This window comes from Corvus hawaiiensis, chromosome 2 (assembly GCF_020740725.1).
Source record: "Corvus hawaiiensis isolate bCorHaw1 chromosome 2, bCorHaw1.pri.cur, whole genome shotgun sequence".
Lineage (NCBI taxonomy): Eukaryota > Metazoa > Chordata > Aves > Passeriformes > Corvidae > Corvus > Corvus hawaiiensis.
Genome location: NC_063214.1, coordinates 23,702,914 through 23,720,936, shown reverse-complemented (window position 1 = coordinate 23,720,936; position 18,023 = coordinate 23,702,914). Strand labels below are relative to the sequence as shown.

Sequence of the window (18,023 nt, the reverse complement as noted above, 5' to 3'; positions counted from 1 at the left end):
TCCCCCAGCTTCCCCTAATTTGTAAACATGGTAGTTGCATATAAGGTGTTTGCTGATGCTCAGTAGCTCATTACAGAACCATAGCAGTGCCGTGATGACAGAAGTGTAGCTCTCTACAGCTGCAGGCACTGAACAGGTAACGGTGGAACGAAGGCCTAAGGGAGTGCTTTAGTTTTGTTACTCAGGTGCTTGTGTAACAATCCTGTTCACACGTGAAATTTAAAGCCAGGACAAGAGCTTGCACTACTCCACATCTAAAAGCACCACTTAAGTCAGCAAAGCTGTAAGGCAGGGCACGTGACCCCTGACAAGAGACAAAGCCTGCAGGACAAAATTTTTCCTAGGGGAACAAGAAAAACCTTCTTTCTGCAAAGTCTTTTAAAGGTCACACGAGACTTGTAAGGATGTTCCCCAACAGCCCTGCACTTGAGGGTGACAACAGTGACCAGGGCCTCTCCTGCAGCAGCTGGACATTTCTGCACAAGAATAAGCCTCAGTTAAGAGCTGCTTGAGAGATGCTGGGGGGGTTCCACACGTTGTCAGCAGCAGCTGTAGACTGGCTCCTGAATGTTAGCATTATACACTGGTGCTGTAGAAATTCATGGTGCTTCCTTTAACAGGGAGAAATGACATGGTTGTAGCTCCAGTAGAAACAAAGTGGGGCAAAAATTATCCACACATCACTTGGCTGTTGTCCATGATAGTTGAACCCCTGTGGAGCAGCAGTTGTTCAACAGAAGCCTTCCTTACTCCTTTAGCAATCAGCCTTTTGAAACCCCCATTTTTCTTTATGTATAGACTTAGCTTGGTTACTTACAGGGGCTCACAGAGGAGTTAGTGTGCTAAAAAACTCCTAGCATTCCCTTAGGATGAACCACAGAAGATAATCAGGCTTTCTGCAACATTGGTGCTGCCCTGAAGATCCTGTAACAGCAAAGGGAAAGGCACAGGACATTGTTCCCAGACCTGGAGGCAGCTGTACAGCTCATCCTTCAGCCAGGAGAGTGACACTGCAGGACAACTTCCACACCACAACCCCTGCTCAAATATCCATCCCAGGGCAGAGGCCAAGATGGAAGTGCTGGCTGGTGCTTGCTTTGGAGTGCAGTGTTGTGGACACCCAAGTCAAGAGAAATTAACATTTGAAACAAACCAAAATGGTTACAGCCGGGTACCAGAGGGCTGAGCAGTTCCCTCACCCACCCCGAGGACTTGCAGCCAAAGCAATTTCAGTATCACTACACTTGGTGCTCTTGTACAACCATGTTCTGACACAATTCAGGAGGGCAGTGCCTTTCCTTTCCTTTCCTTTCCCTTTCCTCATACAACATAATTCTCTGAGCCTTAAGCAAAAATTAAAAAGCAGGGGTTACTAGAACTATTCAGGCCATAATCTGTGTATGGAATGTGAAATACCGAAGAGGAGTAAGTAATTCTGCAACACCTTCTTTCCCCAGAAAAAAAAAAGATTTTTCTTGAAAGAGCAATTCATGGCAGAGCTCAGTTTATTTGATGACAGAAAGAACCGTAACTTTATACATCTAACACTAAATAAAAACAGCAGAATGTACAAATCAAATTCATTATGTACAGGAATTCACTAGGAATACTTAATGAATGGACACTTCTCATGAACTTTGTTTTTAAAAAATCAGATACCAACTGCATATTTGCAGCCTGACTTTTGCAGAAGGGTAGTGAATGTCTTAAGTGCTGAAGTCCAAAGAAAAACATAAGGCAACTCCACACATATGGGAACAGCAAAGCCAAGAGTGACACTCCCTACTTACCTCACGCCGTTCGGAAAAGGTAAGGCACAGCATGTTAGGAAAGGGGAGCCACAACATTCAGCTTTGACATTCCTGGCTGAATCTTGTTTAGAAAACAACCTTTTGTGATTAGTTTGGTTGGTGGTTGTTTTTAAACAGCAGATCATTGAGTCACTAAAAGCATTCTGACAGTGGATAGGAAGGCTCCGAAATTCAGATTCACTTCTTCCATAGGCTGGGCAAATAAATAAATGCACCAAAGATTAAACTAAGGTGCTGGTAATATTCTTTTTTGTAAGGTAACACACTAAATATACAAATAATGTTCTAGCACTATTTACAGCTATTTTTCCTTGAACACTTATTCACTTTAGTAATACATAATTATTTTTAGCATACAAACATTGAAGTAAATTTTCAAGTTTACCTAGTACTCTTTTAAATCTTTTTCCATCATAATGGCAGTATTTTAATTTTAAGCAGGATGGCTATCTCCAGATTCTTTACCATACAAAAATTCAAGTTACAGCTAGCAGTAATTTTTCTTTAATATTCATTTTAGTTTTACTCCATTTGGTAATTAGAAAATAATACAATTGTAAAGGGCTGCAGGATATATAAATAACTACACTGTTTCTCTGAAATAAGACCCTGACTTTTGAAATAGGCATCTACAAATTAATCTGGATCCAAGACAGGAACTCAAACAAAAAAATTTCAACAACTGCTTATCTACCGAATTGCAAAGTATAAAAAGAACAGTCCATTCTGTAGCTTAGTAGACAGATATCCACATAGTTAAGTAAGATGAAAAGTAGAAATACTAATTGAAATGAGGTGGTTACTTTGCCACAGGGTTTGCTTAAATTTGTTCAGTGGATGTGTTTCACAGGTAGCCGAGTTCTGTGCATGTCACTTTATATATGAAGTTTACCCTGCAATATTTCTGGCTGCTCAGGTATCTTGCTGCTGTCCAAGTTAGGAAATATGTGATACCACTACAGACTGAGAAAATGTAAAGACTACAGCTCTGATTGTTCAGATGCAAAGCACTTTCAGTCTCCTTGACAGATATGCTGCTTGCTTAAAAAAACCACGCAGCAACGAAGGAACCCACACCTTGTACAGATTTATATGTGCCCTGTTCATGGTATTAAACCAGGGACATGGAAACCTGGGCCAAGCACAGCTGTCATTCACACTTACTTGCAGAAACACCCAGTAAGGATTTGTCCAACTATGTGGTGCAACACTAGGTATCAACTGGCCCTAGAAGTACTTTTCTTAAAGCAGCAGTAATATGGTTTTCTAGAGATTCTGGTAATTTTGAGACAAATCTAAATTTTACCCCATACTAAGATTTTCATATCTCTCTACCCTGCTTGGGCATTAGCAGGCCTCCTCCTTCCAATACAAGACAAGATCAGTCTGTAACTAGCTGGACTTCCTCAGTTCCCAAAGACGTGTTCCATTAGTTCCTTTGACAGTTTCTACATCAAATGTACAGCAAAGTTAGAAGCATCCATCATCAGGTTGCCTGCTTTGGGTACATATATCAGTGCTGGCAATAGCTTCCAAACAAACATCGTTGAGCTAAACATGACTCTGTACAGAGGCTGCAGCATAACCTCCTCCCTTACAAATGAAAAGGAGTTTACTTCTCTAAGTAGTCTGCCTATGGTGGGCTGTCCTCTGGTCAACTTAAATCCACAACCATCTTGGAGAACCACTCCCTCAGACTTCAGCAGATCCCTGCCCATTATCTATAAAACATTTTACAGCATTTTGCTGAACCTTGGACCAGCCACCCACACACCTGGAATTTAAATAAGTTCTTCAGAACTGGGATTCACTAAATGCCAATGCTGCATTTGCCCAGAGAAAAAAGCTTCAGTTTTTCTGTATGTCACATTAAGCACATGCTACACAAAGCATTCTACCACCTCCCTTGTCTTGGGAGGAAACAGACAGAATCCAATACAAGTAATTTTCTCACAAACTTGATGAAATGCACATTAAAACAAACAAAAAAGCTACCAATAGCTGTGCATTTCTAGTTTTTAGTGCAGCCTTTTTAGATGTTTTTTTCTTCTTAATTTTTCAAAGTTACAGTATGATACTCACTCCATGACACAAAAACATTATTTTAACCTTTTTTTTTTTTTTAAAGTTATAGCCAGTATAGAAATCTTAGCTTTCAAAGCCTTGGCCCACACTGGAGTATTGGAACTTTTTCCCTCTAATGCATGGTGCAGTATTCTGTCATCACAACATTCAGTACTGAGGATTAACCATTTGAGAACAGGCATCACTGAAAGCCTCAGATAACCCGTTAAATATTTGGCTCTCACAGATCATAGAACCTTACACTTCTTGCTCTCTCATATACTAAATTGGCTCTGTCTTCGTTACATGGGCCACTTCTACTTCTACAGTTTCAATGGCCTGTGACACTTCAGCCATTTTCTGTCCTTGCTGTTGTGCCAGTACGTAATTTACCACCTGCATGATGCTTTGGTCAGAAAGGGTAGAGACTGATGTACATTCCTCAGTAGCTGCAACTGCTTCGATGGCTTCGAGAGTCTCTCCTGTCACTACCACAGTCTCGCCCTCACCAGCACCAAAGCTGATCTCGGTTTCCTGCTCCTGCATGTCTGACGCTAAAATGCTGATGGCGTGTTCCACCTGCGTCCCCTGGTTGTGAAACTGAAGAGTATCTTTTTCCAGCATGATTTTGCAGGGTATGTAGTCCCTGTGGAACTTGGTCATGTGCTTGCGCAGGGTGCGTGCGTCGATGTAGGCCTCGTTGCACACAGGGCACACGTAGGGCCGCTCCCCGGTGTGTGTCCGCACGTGGCGCTTCAGGGAGCGCGCGTCCGCCCAGGCCACGCCGCACGTCAGGCACTCGAACGGCTTCACACCTGCGCGGGGCAAAGCAAGGAAAGGTGACCCAGAGCTCACAGGGAGCCAGGATCAGCGCAGACAGGGATGGCAGCAGTGTGGGAGAGCAGAGAACACTGTGACTGCTGCCATGTAAGAAAGAGATCCTGTTCACCATTTCTGTGTAACAACATATGCAAGCATCATGCATTCAATGGTGACATTTTCCACAAGTGCCCAGCCCAAGCCAACACTTTACTTTTAAAAACTTTTCAAGATTCCTTTTAATGCAGTTTCTTCCTTATTTTAAGTGTACAATGCTTAATGGAATTCTAATAATTTATTTTGCTGGCGATGCCTTTCCGAAGCCATGTTTTACTGCACAGAATTTGTCACTTATATTTCTAGTCACCCTTTGCTTCTGTAAATCCTCCTGTACACCTACAGCTTTACCCCTCCTCTTCCACACTGCATATGTTCAAATACAGCATCTGATGTTTGTATAATCTTATTTTCCCTCATAACATCTGAGTTCTGTGGTCTGTAATATCTAATGAGGTGTATGGGTGGTGACAAACACCATCTCACTACTGGCTCTTCCTCTGTGACAGTTACTCTAGATTTAGGCTGAGTACCTACTACAGGACACTTTCTCTGCTTAGAAACAAACACAAAATCTCTATTTCAGTAGTTAGACAGCTATCAGATTTACTCATAAGAGCTCTCTAAAAGGAGACATGCTTCAAAAAAAAAAAAGGGTTTTGCTCCGAGACAGGAGAATATACAGACTCCCAAAACAGCTGGAAGAACCAAATACTCAAAAATCAAATTCATACTTCATCTAGAGCAAAAATGCATGTACGTTAAAAAAAAAAAAAAGTTTTCATATTTTCCCCAAACATCATATAGTTTACCACTTGTTATAAATCAAGAAGTTGATCAATTTCCAACATTGGTCCTTTTTATGTGTTTTTTAAATTTAGGCCAATCATTCTCCTATCTGAAGAGTACTTTGTTAACTGTGTGCACCTTTGAAAATAGAGAATATTTTACCCCTCTAAATCACTTGTAAAAAAGTTCCTCTTCTGTTCAGGTTCTGAGGAAAAATTGTCACAGTCCCTGTGTGTGACTGGAGTTTTAGCAAGACCCCAACAGCAACTTCTGGTAATCACTGGTAGCAAGGTACCAAACCAGGATTTGCATAAAACTAATTGGAGAATCTGTAAAAACTCCTCCATGTCTTGCCAGACAGGACATATGCAGACTCAAAGAAACAATTACCCCTTTTTCCATCATGTTTTTAGGGGCTGAGGGATGCCATGACTAGTTCTGTTCTACATACCTTCATGATTGTTCATGTGTCTCCTATATTCCCGGAGCTGTGTAAACTTTCTTCCACAATGCTCACAAACTCGTTCCAGATTTTGTTTTGCTCTTCCTTTTTTACCATGTGTGGCTTTCTTTACATGCCTTCTGTACAAAGCTTTCTCATAAAATTCTTTTCCACATACATTGCACCTAAAATGTGTTAAGTGAGAAATCTATTAAACCCATTATTGTACACTTACGTCTTTTAAACAAAAATGCACTTTAATTATGGTAGGCAAAGTTTAATGGGAATACTGTCCTATATGGCAAGTAGTTCCATAATTAGAAGTCATTCTTGTTGGACTGAACTACATTTTCTCTTATCCACAGCCACAAAGCTTCCACTTACCCTTCTAGAGAAGTGAGATCACATACGTTTCTAACTTCATTGATTGTATTTATCCTCTTATGACTTCACATGTCTTACTTGCAGGACTGTGTCCCAGGTCAGCAGCTAATCCACACTATTTAAAGTCACCCACCCATTCTCAAGTACTCAAGACCCCAGTCACCATCAATCCATTGGTACTTTGAAAGTAGGCAGTGCCTTGTTGACTGGCTGTGGATCTGTATAACCTCACTTTGATTAGTACGTTTCAGTTGTTAAATTAATTTCCTCTTACCTATAAGGGTCCGTGACAGAATGAGACTTTACATGAGAATACCAGTCTTTCTTCCAGCTGTAACATTTTCCACAGAACTGACACTGAAATGGCTTCACACCTAAATGTTTATTCATATGCTGCCGAAGATCCCGAGCTTCATAGAAACTCTTGTCACACCTGTAACATTAAATGTTTTAGCATCCCATACAAGAAAGGCACTGATTTCAAAGGCACTGGGACCCTCTTCTTTAATGGCAACTGTTTGAGAACACCAGCTGCATCATCAGTATTTATTTAATACTTAAGTATTTAATAATTATTTATTTAAAGCACAATCCCATTCTAAACTACGAAAAATTAAAAAGAACAGCAGCTTAGTTGAAAGCCTGCAATAAAACCTGAAGACCTCTGAAACCTTTTTGTCTGTTATGAGTAACTATATCCTTTCTGCTACCAACTGGGTGACATCAGAAATTTATATTATACCGTATGAAAATATGAGGGCAGTAATAGCTGCTTCTTCCCTCAACCAAAGAGGACTGACACCAAGATAGATGGAATTTGTTGTTTTTAATGCTCAAAAGTAGGGTTTTTTTAGAAATTTAAGAAACCAAATTCATAATCCTGCAAGAAAGCATCTGAAAGTAGTGATACTCATTCTTTAGCTTGCTGCTTGTACACATCTTAACCCAGGCAAACTCATGGTTTTCCTTCATTTATACTCTGCCATAGTATGACTATACAGCTCCTCTTGGTCTGCAAACTACAGTTTGGTTTAATCAAAAACATGGTTTCTCCCTTTGAAAGAAATTCTGCTGCTCATCTCTCTCTCTTCCTCATGTAACAACATACAGCTGTATGACTCCAGAAAGGACAGAGGCAGAACAATGCCAGCAAGCAAAGGTGGAGGATTCAACTTCTGTAGTATCAACCACTGGTATGAGGGAATCTCAGTATTCACAACATCCAGTGGAATCTGAAAATGAAAAAGGCTTCCATACAGGAACAAAACATTTAATATTACATTCCCTGAATAATGGGCATTCTGGAGAGGAAAAGAAGTCTTCCTTGCTTTTGAGGGAGAAAAGAAAAAAAAAAAGATTAACAGTCTTTGAGCCACCCAAACAACCTCCTCCTCCTAGGCTGGAAAATCTGACTACTCCAGTTCAAATGGGACTCTCAGGGATCCTCAGTTTGCACATCCACATCAAAAAGTATCACAAAGACCCCTCAGGGGCTTGAATGGGGTTGGCACTTGGTGCTCTCTCCTCAAGGATTCTTATTTGGAAAAGCCATTAGAGAAGTAAAAAACTCAAGCAACCACCACCCTCTAACATTGTCATGCATTACTGCAACTTAAACACATACTTCATTGCAAAACTTCCATGAACATTTTAGAGAAGTAATTCATAGTTAGCTTTGCTCAACTAGGCCAGAAGTTCAGACTGAAGCCTGACAGGGAGCTTTCCATTCCCAGCCACCAAACTAAAAAACTGAAGTCTGGTTATTGCTTAGTGAAGCTCTCTAAGCCACTTGTGACAACATGAATTACATCCTTAGTAGAGACCTTCGCTGAAGAAGCAGCAAGGACTGTGGCTATTTTGAAGAAGCTGCGGAGTCAAAGTATCTTCTCTGTCAAGGTGATCTCTTGCATCCATGGCTCTACTGCCTCGAGTAAAAAGTTTTTGTTTTATAAATATATTTCACCTTCAAAACTAAAATTCCCTAGTAGTGACTTCCCTAGTATCTTTCATGAAACAGTGTCTGTGCATCCTATTAGCTCTGTTCTTTGTGTTTTTAGAATTAATACTTTTAGCATTAAAAATCACTACATAAAACCATTGCTGACAGACCTGAAGTAAGTTTTTGTAATTTAGAAAATAGCATTTTTGGTAGCATGCAGCAGCACTGAGATACTTTAAGCAATTATTTAGATTATTACTTCCTTTAAAACTTTGAGTTGCTACAGGCAATCAGATAAATTGTACCACTCCTCTTAATATCTGACAGAGCTTCCCAGGGACCTCATTGTGAGTTCCAAAATTAAGCATTATTTGTCCTTCTGCAGGGCACTTGAAAGGTTCCCTATAGTCCTCTCGGTCATGGAAAAAGTACCCATGTTTTGCTAGTGCACTAACACACTTTCCAGTTACAGTTTCTGCTTAGCAGAAGTGCACAGTGCTATTATTTAAATAATAATAAATGCCATTAACAATAAATGCTACTTATTGCAATATTATGTTTTATAATCAAGAGAATTACAACAGTCAGTCTCAGTTTGTGAAGTTCCTGCACAGCCATTTGCTAAACACAGCACTGCACACAAGCGCAGGACACTGCAGACCCTACAGGACATCTTCAAACAAAACTGAAATCAGCTGTCACACTAAAAGACAGCAAAACCAGGCTGAAGGCCCTTGGCCTCTGACAACCTTACACTCTTTTATCTGCCCTACAAAAAAGCTGTACACCCACACAGCTACTGATTACAGCACCAATTACAGTGCAGTCATTAGAGAACAGCTGCATGAAACTAGAGCTAGGTAACAGTTTAAAACCGAGCTTTTGCTCTCCAGGACACGTATTTACAAAAATGCATTTTTTATTCTCATGCTTTACAAGTCTTATCCCAGGCCAGTAGAACAGTTTTATGCTACAACAAGGAGCTGCTTTTAATCTTGAAAACTACTATGACCATTAATGCTAAGATTAAAACCACCCATCACCTGACTTACTGAGTACACTGATATCCACGAACTTCAGGCTTTGGCTGATGTTTCTTTATGTGTTTACTGAGTCCTGATGCCCTGTGGAAGGATTTTCCGCAGATGGAGCAAAGGTATTTGGATTCTCCTGGCAAAAACAAAACAAAATATGTTACCAAGCCAGGCCTCCATTTCTCCGGAGTGCTTTGTGAGACAGGTTCATAATAATTCATATATAATTTATTTCAAGTAATCAGAGCAGTACTACAAAGAGAAGTTGGCTTAATTACACCCTAATGGAATTTTAAGGTGTATTTGTACGTGCTAATGTGATAATATACAAAGGGGGGAGTAGGAACTCTAAATTACTTTATTTCATGTTTTTAAACATAGGTACATCACTGCAACTATGATTTAGTCAGGAAAAGTGAGCAGCCTAAAAAACCGCCCTCTTGTGTGATAAAAGCCTGTGTTTATGTATTTTGCAACTTTTTCAGCAACACAGCATTGCTTATGGATTATTGCTTATATCTTGCATTTGTGGAAAAACATCTTAAAATAAAAGTTTCTGCTCCATTCCATCAACGTAGGAGTGATGACTACTAATATAAATTCCTTAATTTCAGGAACACATTGTCCTAACTGAATATCTCTCCTGATTCTGCCCAGCCCAGAAAACCAGAAACACAGACAACGTTTACACATTACAATTTTAAAACTCTGCTTGTATTAAATTATTAGACTGTCATCTTTCACATGCTAAGATCTTTCAAGACACCAGGCTTTATAAAATGTCAGTATTAGTACAGGAAATCTTGTAAAATGTATATGGAGATTCTGAGACATTTAACTTAGCATGCTTTCCTCTAAAAGGACAGGCTGGAAGATTAAGTGCTTGAGAATATCCCAGCCTGTTGCCTATTTTTTGTTGAACTGACATGATACAAGAATTAAACACGTACATAAAACCACAGGAGCAGACCAACCACAATTCCCCGTTCTTGTATAGAACATCTGCATGATAACATTAAACTTTGGTAAAAAGCCCCAGAAAATGACTATTTACCTATATGTCAACTGCCTGACCAGAAGAACAAACTACCACTTATTTTTTTAAACAGTTCCTTTGACACTGAAGAACAATGTTAAAGTTCAGCAGAATACAATAGCCAAGCAAAAGAAAAGGATTCCTTTTCTCATTACTTACCTGTATGAATGCTCATGTGTTCCTGAAGACTTCTTTTTGTGACAAAAGACTTTTCACACAAGTCACACTTGAACTGTTTATGTACTTCATGGAGAGCTAAGTGCATTTTTAATCCATGCTTATATGTAAAGGTCTTTCCACAAACCTAAAAAAATCCATATGTGGTGGAATAGGACAAATAAAACTAATCATTTAATAGGTGTTTAACTTCAAACAGAACAAAACCTCCTGTATTTCTTGGGAACTAGAATGGCCAAGCCTGTGATTTTGCACCAGTGACACAACTGGTCTGTTAAGAATAATTGAAGGAAGACATTCTTCTAGACACAAGAATATGAACTTGCACAACTCAAGTTCATTCTAGTTTTCTCACTCTTGGACTGCAAGCAATTTCATCATGAATGCTGCAGCAGTTTTCCCTATTGTGAAGTGACCAAGATTAACATAAATTTTAGCGCAGAGTATCAATACCAATGTATTGGTAATAGAGAACATTACTAATCTGATTAGAGAGCAAAAGGACTTTACCTTGCACGCATGGGGTTTGACACCTGTATGTTTAAGCATATGTATTCTGAGAGAATAGAGCTTAGGCAGAGTTCTCCCGCAGATGTCACACACGAACTCCCGCTTGGTTCTCCCTTTCACTGAGGACACGCCTGTCCCCTCGGCGCCAGGAGCTGCGGCGGTGGCGTCCGTCTTCCGCGTGTGCCGCACCAGATGGGCGCGCAGAGAGGCACCGTATTGGAACTCTTTCTTGCACAACTGGGACAGAAAATATTACAGCTTTACTTTGCATGTAACACTCAATTATTTAAAACAACAAGAAAGTACTCAAATGTTTTAAGCACAGTAATATGATTAGTTAAATCTATAACCTGACTCCAACAGCCATTTTGTCTCAGGTTAATGAATAGTTGTAAACTTTTGTTTTATGGCTACTGACAGAACCACTGATCACTTCCTAGTGAGACTAACTTCCAGTCTAATCTAAACACAAATTTACTGGTAGGGTTAAAAGCAAATCACTGTCTTGAGCAGCAAGTCACACACTGCTGTCAGGCCAAGTGGCTGCACCCCATTCTACCTCACCCCATCCAGATCAAGGGGGTATCCAACTCTGAAATCCGTAAGGAAAATAAATGTATGTACAAAAAAAGGCAAGGAAAAATAATTACTAATATCACTACTGAATTAATTTTCATGAAGAGGAAGGTCTACACACACAAAAAAAACCACCCCAACCCCTCAACTTACTGGGCATTTATATTCTTTAGATCTTTCATGTTTCAGCGTGTGCATTATAAGTGCATAGCGCCGCTGGAACACCATTCCACACTCAGTGCATTTGTGCTGAGCTTCCACTTCGTTATTTTCCGTGGTCTCTCTTTTGGGCTGTTTCATTTTTTTTCCTCTTTGTACCAGCTTCATGGCAACCTAAGTTGGAAAAACAGAACCTTTGAATGAATTTTACTGCACTGTACTTCATACCCTGTCTGAAAGCCTGTATTAAAAGCTGATGTTTCTGTGTTACTGTAATACCTCTTCATTTTGCTTAGCTTAGTTGCTAGAAAGTTACCTCATTTCAGTTCACTACAAAACAGATCTCAGGGTGAGTGAAAAACCATAAACTTATTATGATGATGGTCCCACAGTGACTTACCAATTCAGGGACAATGAACTCTTCAGCCCCGAGTAACTGCCTAAGTGACAGCTAAGGGATAGTTACAGAAGAAGCACAGAGTACTGCCAGTCATGATCTCTATCAAGTTAAGAGCATTCCAGCTTTCCTAGAGACTTTTTATCTAGAAATAAGGCACTAGTGGGTTTTTGTCAGGTGGTATTGGCAGTGCTACCTGGAGCTGATAATCTCATCTTCCTTCATAGAAACTTGCTGCCAAATTCTTTAAAAGCCAAATTGTAAGTGATCACATTGAAATGTCCTGTAACCTGTGTCCCCTTTGGGTTTCTGAGAAGAAGGCAAGGGAAGGAAGTACAACCATCCCTATTTCTTCATCCTGTTCTCCCAACAAGCGAGGTGCCCACCAGTTTTTGAAAACATGCCAGCCCTTCCATGCCTCTGAAAACTAAACTGAAACTCAACACAGAGAAAAATTTTTAATGTATTTTTTAAAAAATTTTCCTGTTGCTCTGATAACTTATGCAAACTTGGCTAAATTGTGAAGCCACAAAAATAATTTTGTTCAGTATATGATTAGTAAGAGCCAGGAAAATAATTAATTCCTACAAAGCACATCTCATCCCCAATATCTCCATGCCAGGTGCAAATACTGTAATTTAAATTGGCAGTATTTTTCCTGCAATCTCTTTCCTGTTACTCTCCCAGCATCAAAACTGGAAACTCAGGAGAGTGTTTCTTTCCTGAAGCTTATATGACATCCCATGACATATGGGAAAGTTGAGGGATGCATGAGACAAAACAATAAAAGCTACAAACAAGTTAGGAAAGCAGAAACCTATTCCTGAGTCCGATCCCAAGCAATTCCTTTTTTCCATAGGTCTGTGGACCTCATCCGTCAAGGAGCTGGATTTAAAAACTGCAAAAAAAATTAACAGGAACTATCCCCAAAGGTAAATATTCTCCCTTCCAAAACAAACCAAAACCCTGGCACTCTCTAACCAGCAAAAATAGGTTGCTCAAGTATTTTGATCGCACAAATTTTAACGTCTGGTCTTAAAGCTGTCCATCTGTAAAAAACCACAAATGCTATAGTTTCTATCAATTAGGGTGTTGTAACAATAACAAATTATTCCCCTGTGTGTGGGACTGGTGGCTCTAGTATGCAAAACTCTCAGGACTCCTCTGGAAACTAACAGCTCTTTAGAAGACTTTGCCAACATGCAGTGAAGTGCACTCTGTCACAAACTAAATGCATGAATGCCCCTTGAGATGAATGTCAACTATCCATAGACAATGAAAGAAGAAAGGCTCTCAAAGGGGAAAGAGTAGTAAGACTGTTTCATTAAAAAATATTGTAAATGGAACTAGTTCAGTTACTACACATTTAGTATGTTCAAGTGCTAGAGTTTTTAACACCAGTGCTCTTCGAACCTTTCTCTTAACTGACCCCAATCTGAAGGTAGCAGGACTGCATTACTGTGACTCATGACTACATCTTAATATCCACATGGGATGTAAGATTTTTCATTCCCAACGCTGTTTTCAAGTCTGAAGTGTAGGATCTCACTTCTCTAACAGATAAATATTTGTATCTATGACAGACATACACAAGAACTAGCTGAATTAAATTCACAGATCATTAAGAATTTTGGGGAGATTATACAACTTCTGTCCAACCATAACAAGCTGTGAGAAGATACTCGACCTAGGCTGTGGTCACCAAGCATTCTAAAGACCTTCAATGTGGAAGGTCTGATGCCAAGTCAATGCTTCTGGGGTTTTGCTTGCACAACTGTCACAGCTTAGAAGTTACTTTGGTAACCACAGGTGTAATGACAGAATACCTGCTGCACTGCAGATTTAGGATTTGTCTTTCTATTCTGCAGTTTTTTCTCAATTCCTTTATGCAGTCTGATGTATCCCCCCTCACTGACTGAACGCTGGCGAAGTTTGCTTTTGTAAGTATCATCCTGGCTGGAAGCGAGGCTTTCCGGCTGGGAAACAGAGCTGCTCTGCTCGTTGCTTTTTTGCTTGAGTGTCTCTGAGGAGTCTTCTGAAGCAGAGTCCACATGGGCTTTATCACTTTCATTTTGAACTGTCTCAGTTTCCCTTTGATTCTGAGTGTCCATGGCTTCCACAGCTGATGGCTCAGTGCTGTGTCTGCTGTAGATGCTGCTTGAAATGTTCTCCACCAGCTGGATCTTGATGTAATTTTCAGTTGTTTCACACTGTTCCACAGGCTTGGAAGGATCACTCACAGCGGCCTCCAGAGGCTCTGGGTGCAGATCAGGCTGGGGTGCTGCTGCCTCCTCTGTCCCAGCAGAGGAAGGAGCTCCATTCACAGCTACTGGCACTTCACTGCCTGTGAGCTTAGCTTGCTCAGCACCATCCACAGGCTGCATCTCCACTTCAGCCTGCTCTGCTACATTTTGTGTTGACTCTACTGTTTGAATACCTCCCTTTTGGTACACCGTAATTTGTTTCTCTTCCATCTGTTTGTGCACATTCTCACAGATTTCCAGGACCTCTGACATGAAGAGATGCCGAGCGAGCATGGCCACTTCCGCCATACTACAGAAGTCAAATGTTAATTCTGAAGTATAAGCAAATTCCAATAAAGGCAGGAAACTGGACTTGCAGAAACCTACCAGGAATAAAACAAGATATTAGAGAAAATACTGATGACCTGAAATTACACCAAAATATCCCATGATGAAAACAGCAGTTCACCTTTGATACAGTTAAGTGTGAAATTTATAGCAAAACACACTTGGAAATAACACTGGAGCCCTTCACTGGGACCCGGTTGTCATTTACACTAAAGCTGCCTCCTCATGTAGTTTCTACGTGTAAGTAAGCTCAGACAACTTTTCCAGTAACTAAGAAGAACTTAGGTAGTTTCCCAATAAAATTCTATGAGGAATATTTCAAGGTGCTGGGAGAGTCACAATACTTTTAGAGCAGATGAATTTAACTAAAGTCTTTCTGGACCTGCTACATTCAGAAAGTATTCAGGTCTTAAGTAACAAATGATGTGGCAGAAAAATAAGACAAGAAAGTAGCTATTGAAAACAATAAAGATATGGATATATAGATAGAACTGATTAAATATAAGAACTTGGTATAATTTTCCACAGTTGCATAAATAATAAATCAAATATTTAATGTGGGGAACCTTCTGGACTATCCTATTAGAAGATTACTGTTCACACATGTCTGTTGCTCATGCAGAGACAGTTATTAAGTGAGAAAGCAATGCAGAAGGCATATGTTCTGTACAGTATTCTTCATCACTACAAAGCTATTTTTAGAACATTTATTTTAGAATTGTCTCCTATCTTTTACGTACCAGGTCTGAGATACAAGCAGACATGTATGATTCCGCTTCACAGAACTAAGAAGCAATTTAGCATTCATTAAACTAAACAGCTCTCCAAGCAGCTTGTCAACATCCCCGCTTGATGTATTCAAGCATTTGATTTTCTTCCCTTTTTAACGTTTGTGACTAATACAAGGAGGGAACATGCCTAAGCAAAGTAAAAATCCATCCAAAGCCTCTCAGAAATTTTAAGATTAAATACCACAGCCCATGGAAAATCAGATCAGGCAAAATCAGACTGATCACTTTTGCATTAAGATCCACACAAAATACTTTTAGATTAAAAGAGAGAAAAAAGCAAGACAAAAAATTTGGTTGTCTTCAACACTCAAAAAAGACTGAATTAAATACTGTACACCTTACTTAGGATATTATGATTTCTAGCTTTGAAACCCACAACAATTCACCTGACAGATCCACTACAGCTTCATGACTAGTGACAGCTCCCTTTTCAATGAAGAGCTCTCGGAAGTACTCGCTGTTGGCTGCCAAGACAGATTTGTGAGCTTTGTACTCCTCTCCTTCAATCAGCAAAGTCACATCACAGAACTGATTGGAAAGCCTCTGCTGATTCAGTTGGTTTAAGACTGACAGACAATGTTTGGAAGATGACTGCTTCACAAGGCCCTTACTGTCAACCTGTCATAAACAACATTATGAGAACTTCATTACATTTAGATTGTGCCTTTTTAAGCATTCACACTGAAACACAGAAAAGGATTATTTTCTGCAACCATACAATCAGTTCAAGCCTGTAGAATATACAGCTTAACTTTACTACTGCTTTCACTCTTTAAGTTTCACCCTCCCTCCAAACACAGTTAAAACAGACAACTGGACAAATGGGAAGACACATTCAAACAGTTCTTTGACTGTATTTTTCTACGCTACAGTTTGAAACAATTTCTAAATTCAAGTGTCTTTACATGCACGTGAGCCTGCAGTTATGAACAAGAATTTTATACATCAATATAGCATCAAGGAAAAGATATAGAGCCCATAAGAACCTTGTATGTGATGTTTTACTGGCAATTTTGCCATTCATTTTATCTTAGATTCTGCACCCCGCAAAATATGCAGGCTGATTTTATTTCCCAACAATGATGCACTATAATTAATTTCATCACATGTATACCAGTAACCCATTTCCACATATTCAATATCTTTGACAATGCAAATCCATTCAGATGTAAACAATGGTACTTACAAATACAAGCTCATGCTTTGCTATTGGCTTCTTCTTCACAGGCTTTGGGGATGCAGCTGGGATTGATGCTGTGTTACTCAATTCATCATCTGTCTCATTACTGTCCTCATGAGATTTTGCATCCAGTCCTAGCTCCTCCAGCATTTCAGAGGGATCTGAGAGAGATCTAGAGCGATCTAGCTTTTCCTGGCACTTGCTGCATTCTTTAATGTAATCTTTAACCTGCTTAAGAATACCTAAGAAAAATTAATGCAGCTTGATTAGGCTTCTAATCTTAATTCAATTTACCTTAAACACATAACTACAATATGTAGGTGATTAGCAAAACACTGATAATTAATAATCGAAAATATTACATAGTAACCAAGAAAAATGAAGTCAGACATCTATACTTTCCCTCTCTGACTCATTATTACCAGCTGTGGTTCTCTCACACCATTTGCATGATATTGTATGTCACTACTGGTAATTTGAGACAGAACATTAAGAATGTCACTACATTAAGCAAACCCTCCTGGAAAGATTTTTAAGGCCAGAAAAAAAAAATTATATTTAGACATTTAGCCTGATAATCCCAAGGTAATAAAAGCTGTAACATAATCTTGCATTTAGCCCACACAAATGGCTTGTTCTTACTGAAGAGGATGGCAATTGGAAGGCTCACTTAAGGGCTTTTGCAAAATTAGGATCAACTGTGTTATATGCAATGACATGGATATGCATTATTAACACTGACTTAAATCAATTGCTTATGATTTTAGAATTTAAATAAATCAATTTCCCACCAGTACTTTACCAGTGTAACCAAGTATAAATGACAGGACCAGAGGAAATGGCCTGAATTTGTGCCAGGGGAGGTTTAGGTTGGGTATCAGGAAAAGATTCTCCCCCCAGAAGTTGGTCAGGCACTGGAACAGGCTCCCCAGGGAAGGGGTCACAGCACCAAGCCTGACAGAGCTCAGGAAGTGCTTGAACAATGCTCTTGGGGATGACTCTTGTAACTCTTGGGGTGTCCTGTGCAGGGCCTGGAGTTGTATTCAATGATCTTTGTGGGTCCCTTCCAACTCAGCACATTCTGTAATTCTATAAATAATTTTAGATACTCAAAAGCTCCTAAGCCCAGGGTCCTCTTCTAGATACCAAGGCATTTTCCATGCACGGCTTTCAATCCCAATTCATTTTCTTCACTAGGACAATATAAAAGCATACATAGCAGCTGGGTCTCTATGGTTCAAAATCCAGCAGAACTCAAAACCTTTGC

The 18,023-nt window shown here is 39.6% G+C and overlaps 1 protein-coding gene across 1 annotated transcript in view; it reads right to left on the bottom strand.

Moving 5' to 3' along the window:
• Positions 1-1,487: 1,487 nt before the first annotated feature.
• Positions 1,488-18,023, bottom strand: part of ZBTB11 (zinc finger and BTB domain containing 11) — a 19,161-nt gene continuing 2,625 nt past the window's right edge. Inside the window, exons 2-11 of the mRNA XM_048293800.1 lie at positions 16,763-16,998; positions 15,963-16,194; positions 14,021-14,820; positions 11,792-11,971; positions 11,063-11,299; positions 10,535-10,679; positions 9,358-9,475; positions 6,641-6,799; positions 5,992-6,167; positions 1,488-4,690 (exon numbers count right to left, since the gene is read on the bottom strand). Coding sequence (XP_048149757.1) covers positions 4,158-4,690; positions 5,992-6,167; positions 6,641-6,799; positions 9,358-9,475; positions 10,535-10,679; positions 11,063-11,299; positions 11,792-11,971; positions 14,021-14,820; positions 15,963-16,194; positions 16,763-16,998 — 2,816 coding nt within the window. The 3' untranslated portion in view covers positions 1,488-4,157. The remainder of the gene's footprint in view (positions 4,691-5,991; positions 6,168-6,640; positions 6,800-9,357; positions 9,476-10,534; positions 10,680-11,062; positions 11,300-11,791; positions 11,972-14,020; positions 14,821-15,962; positions 16,195-16,762; positions 16,999-18,023) is intronic.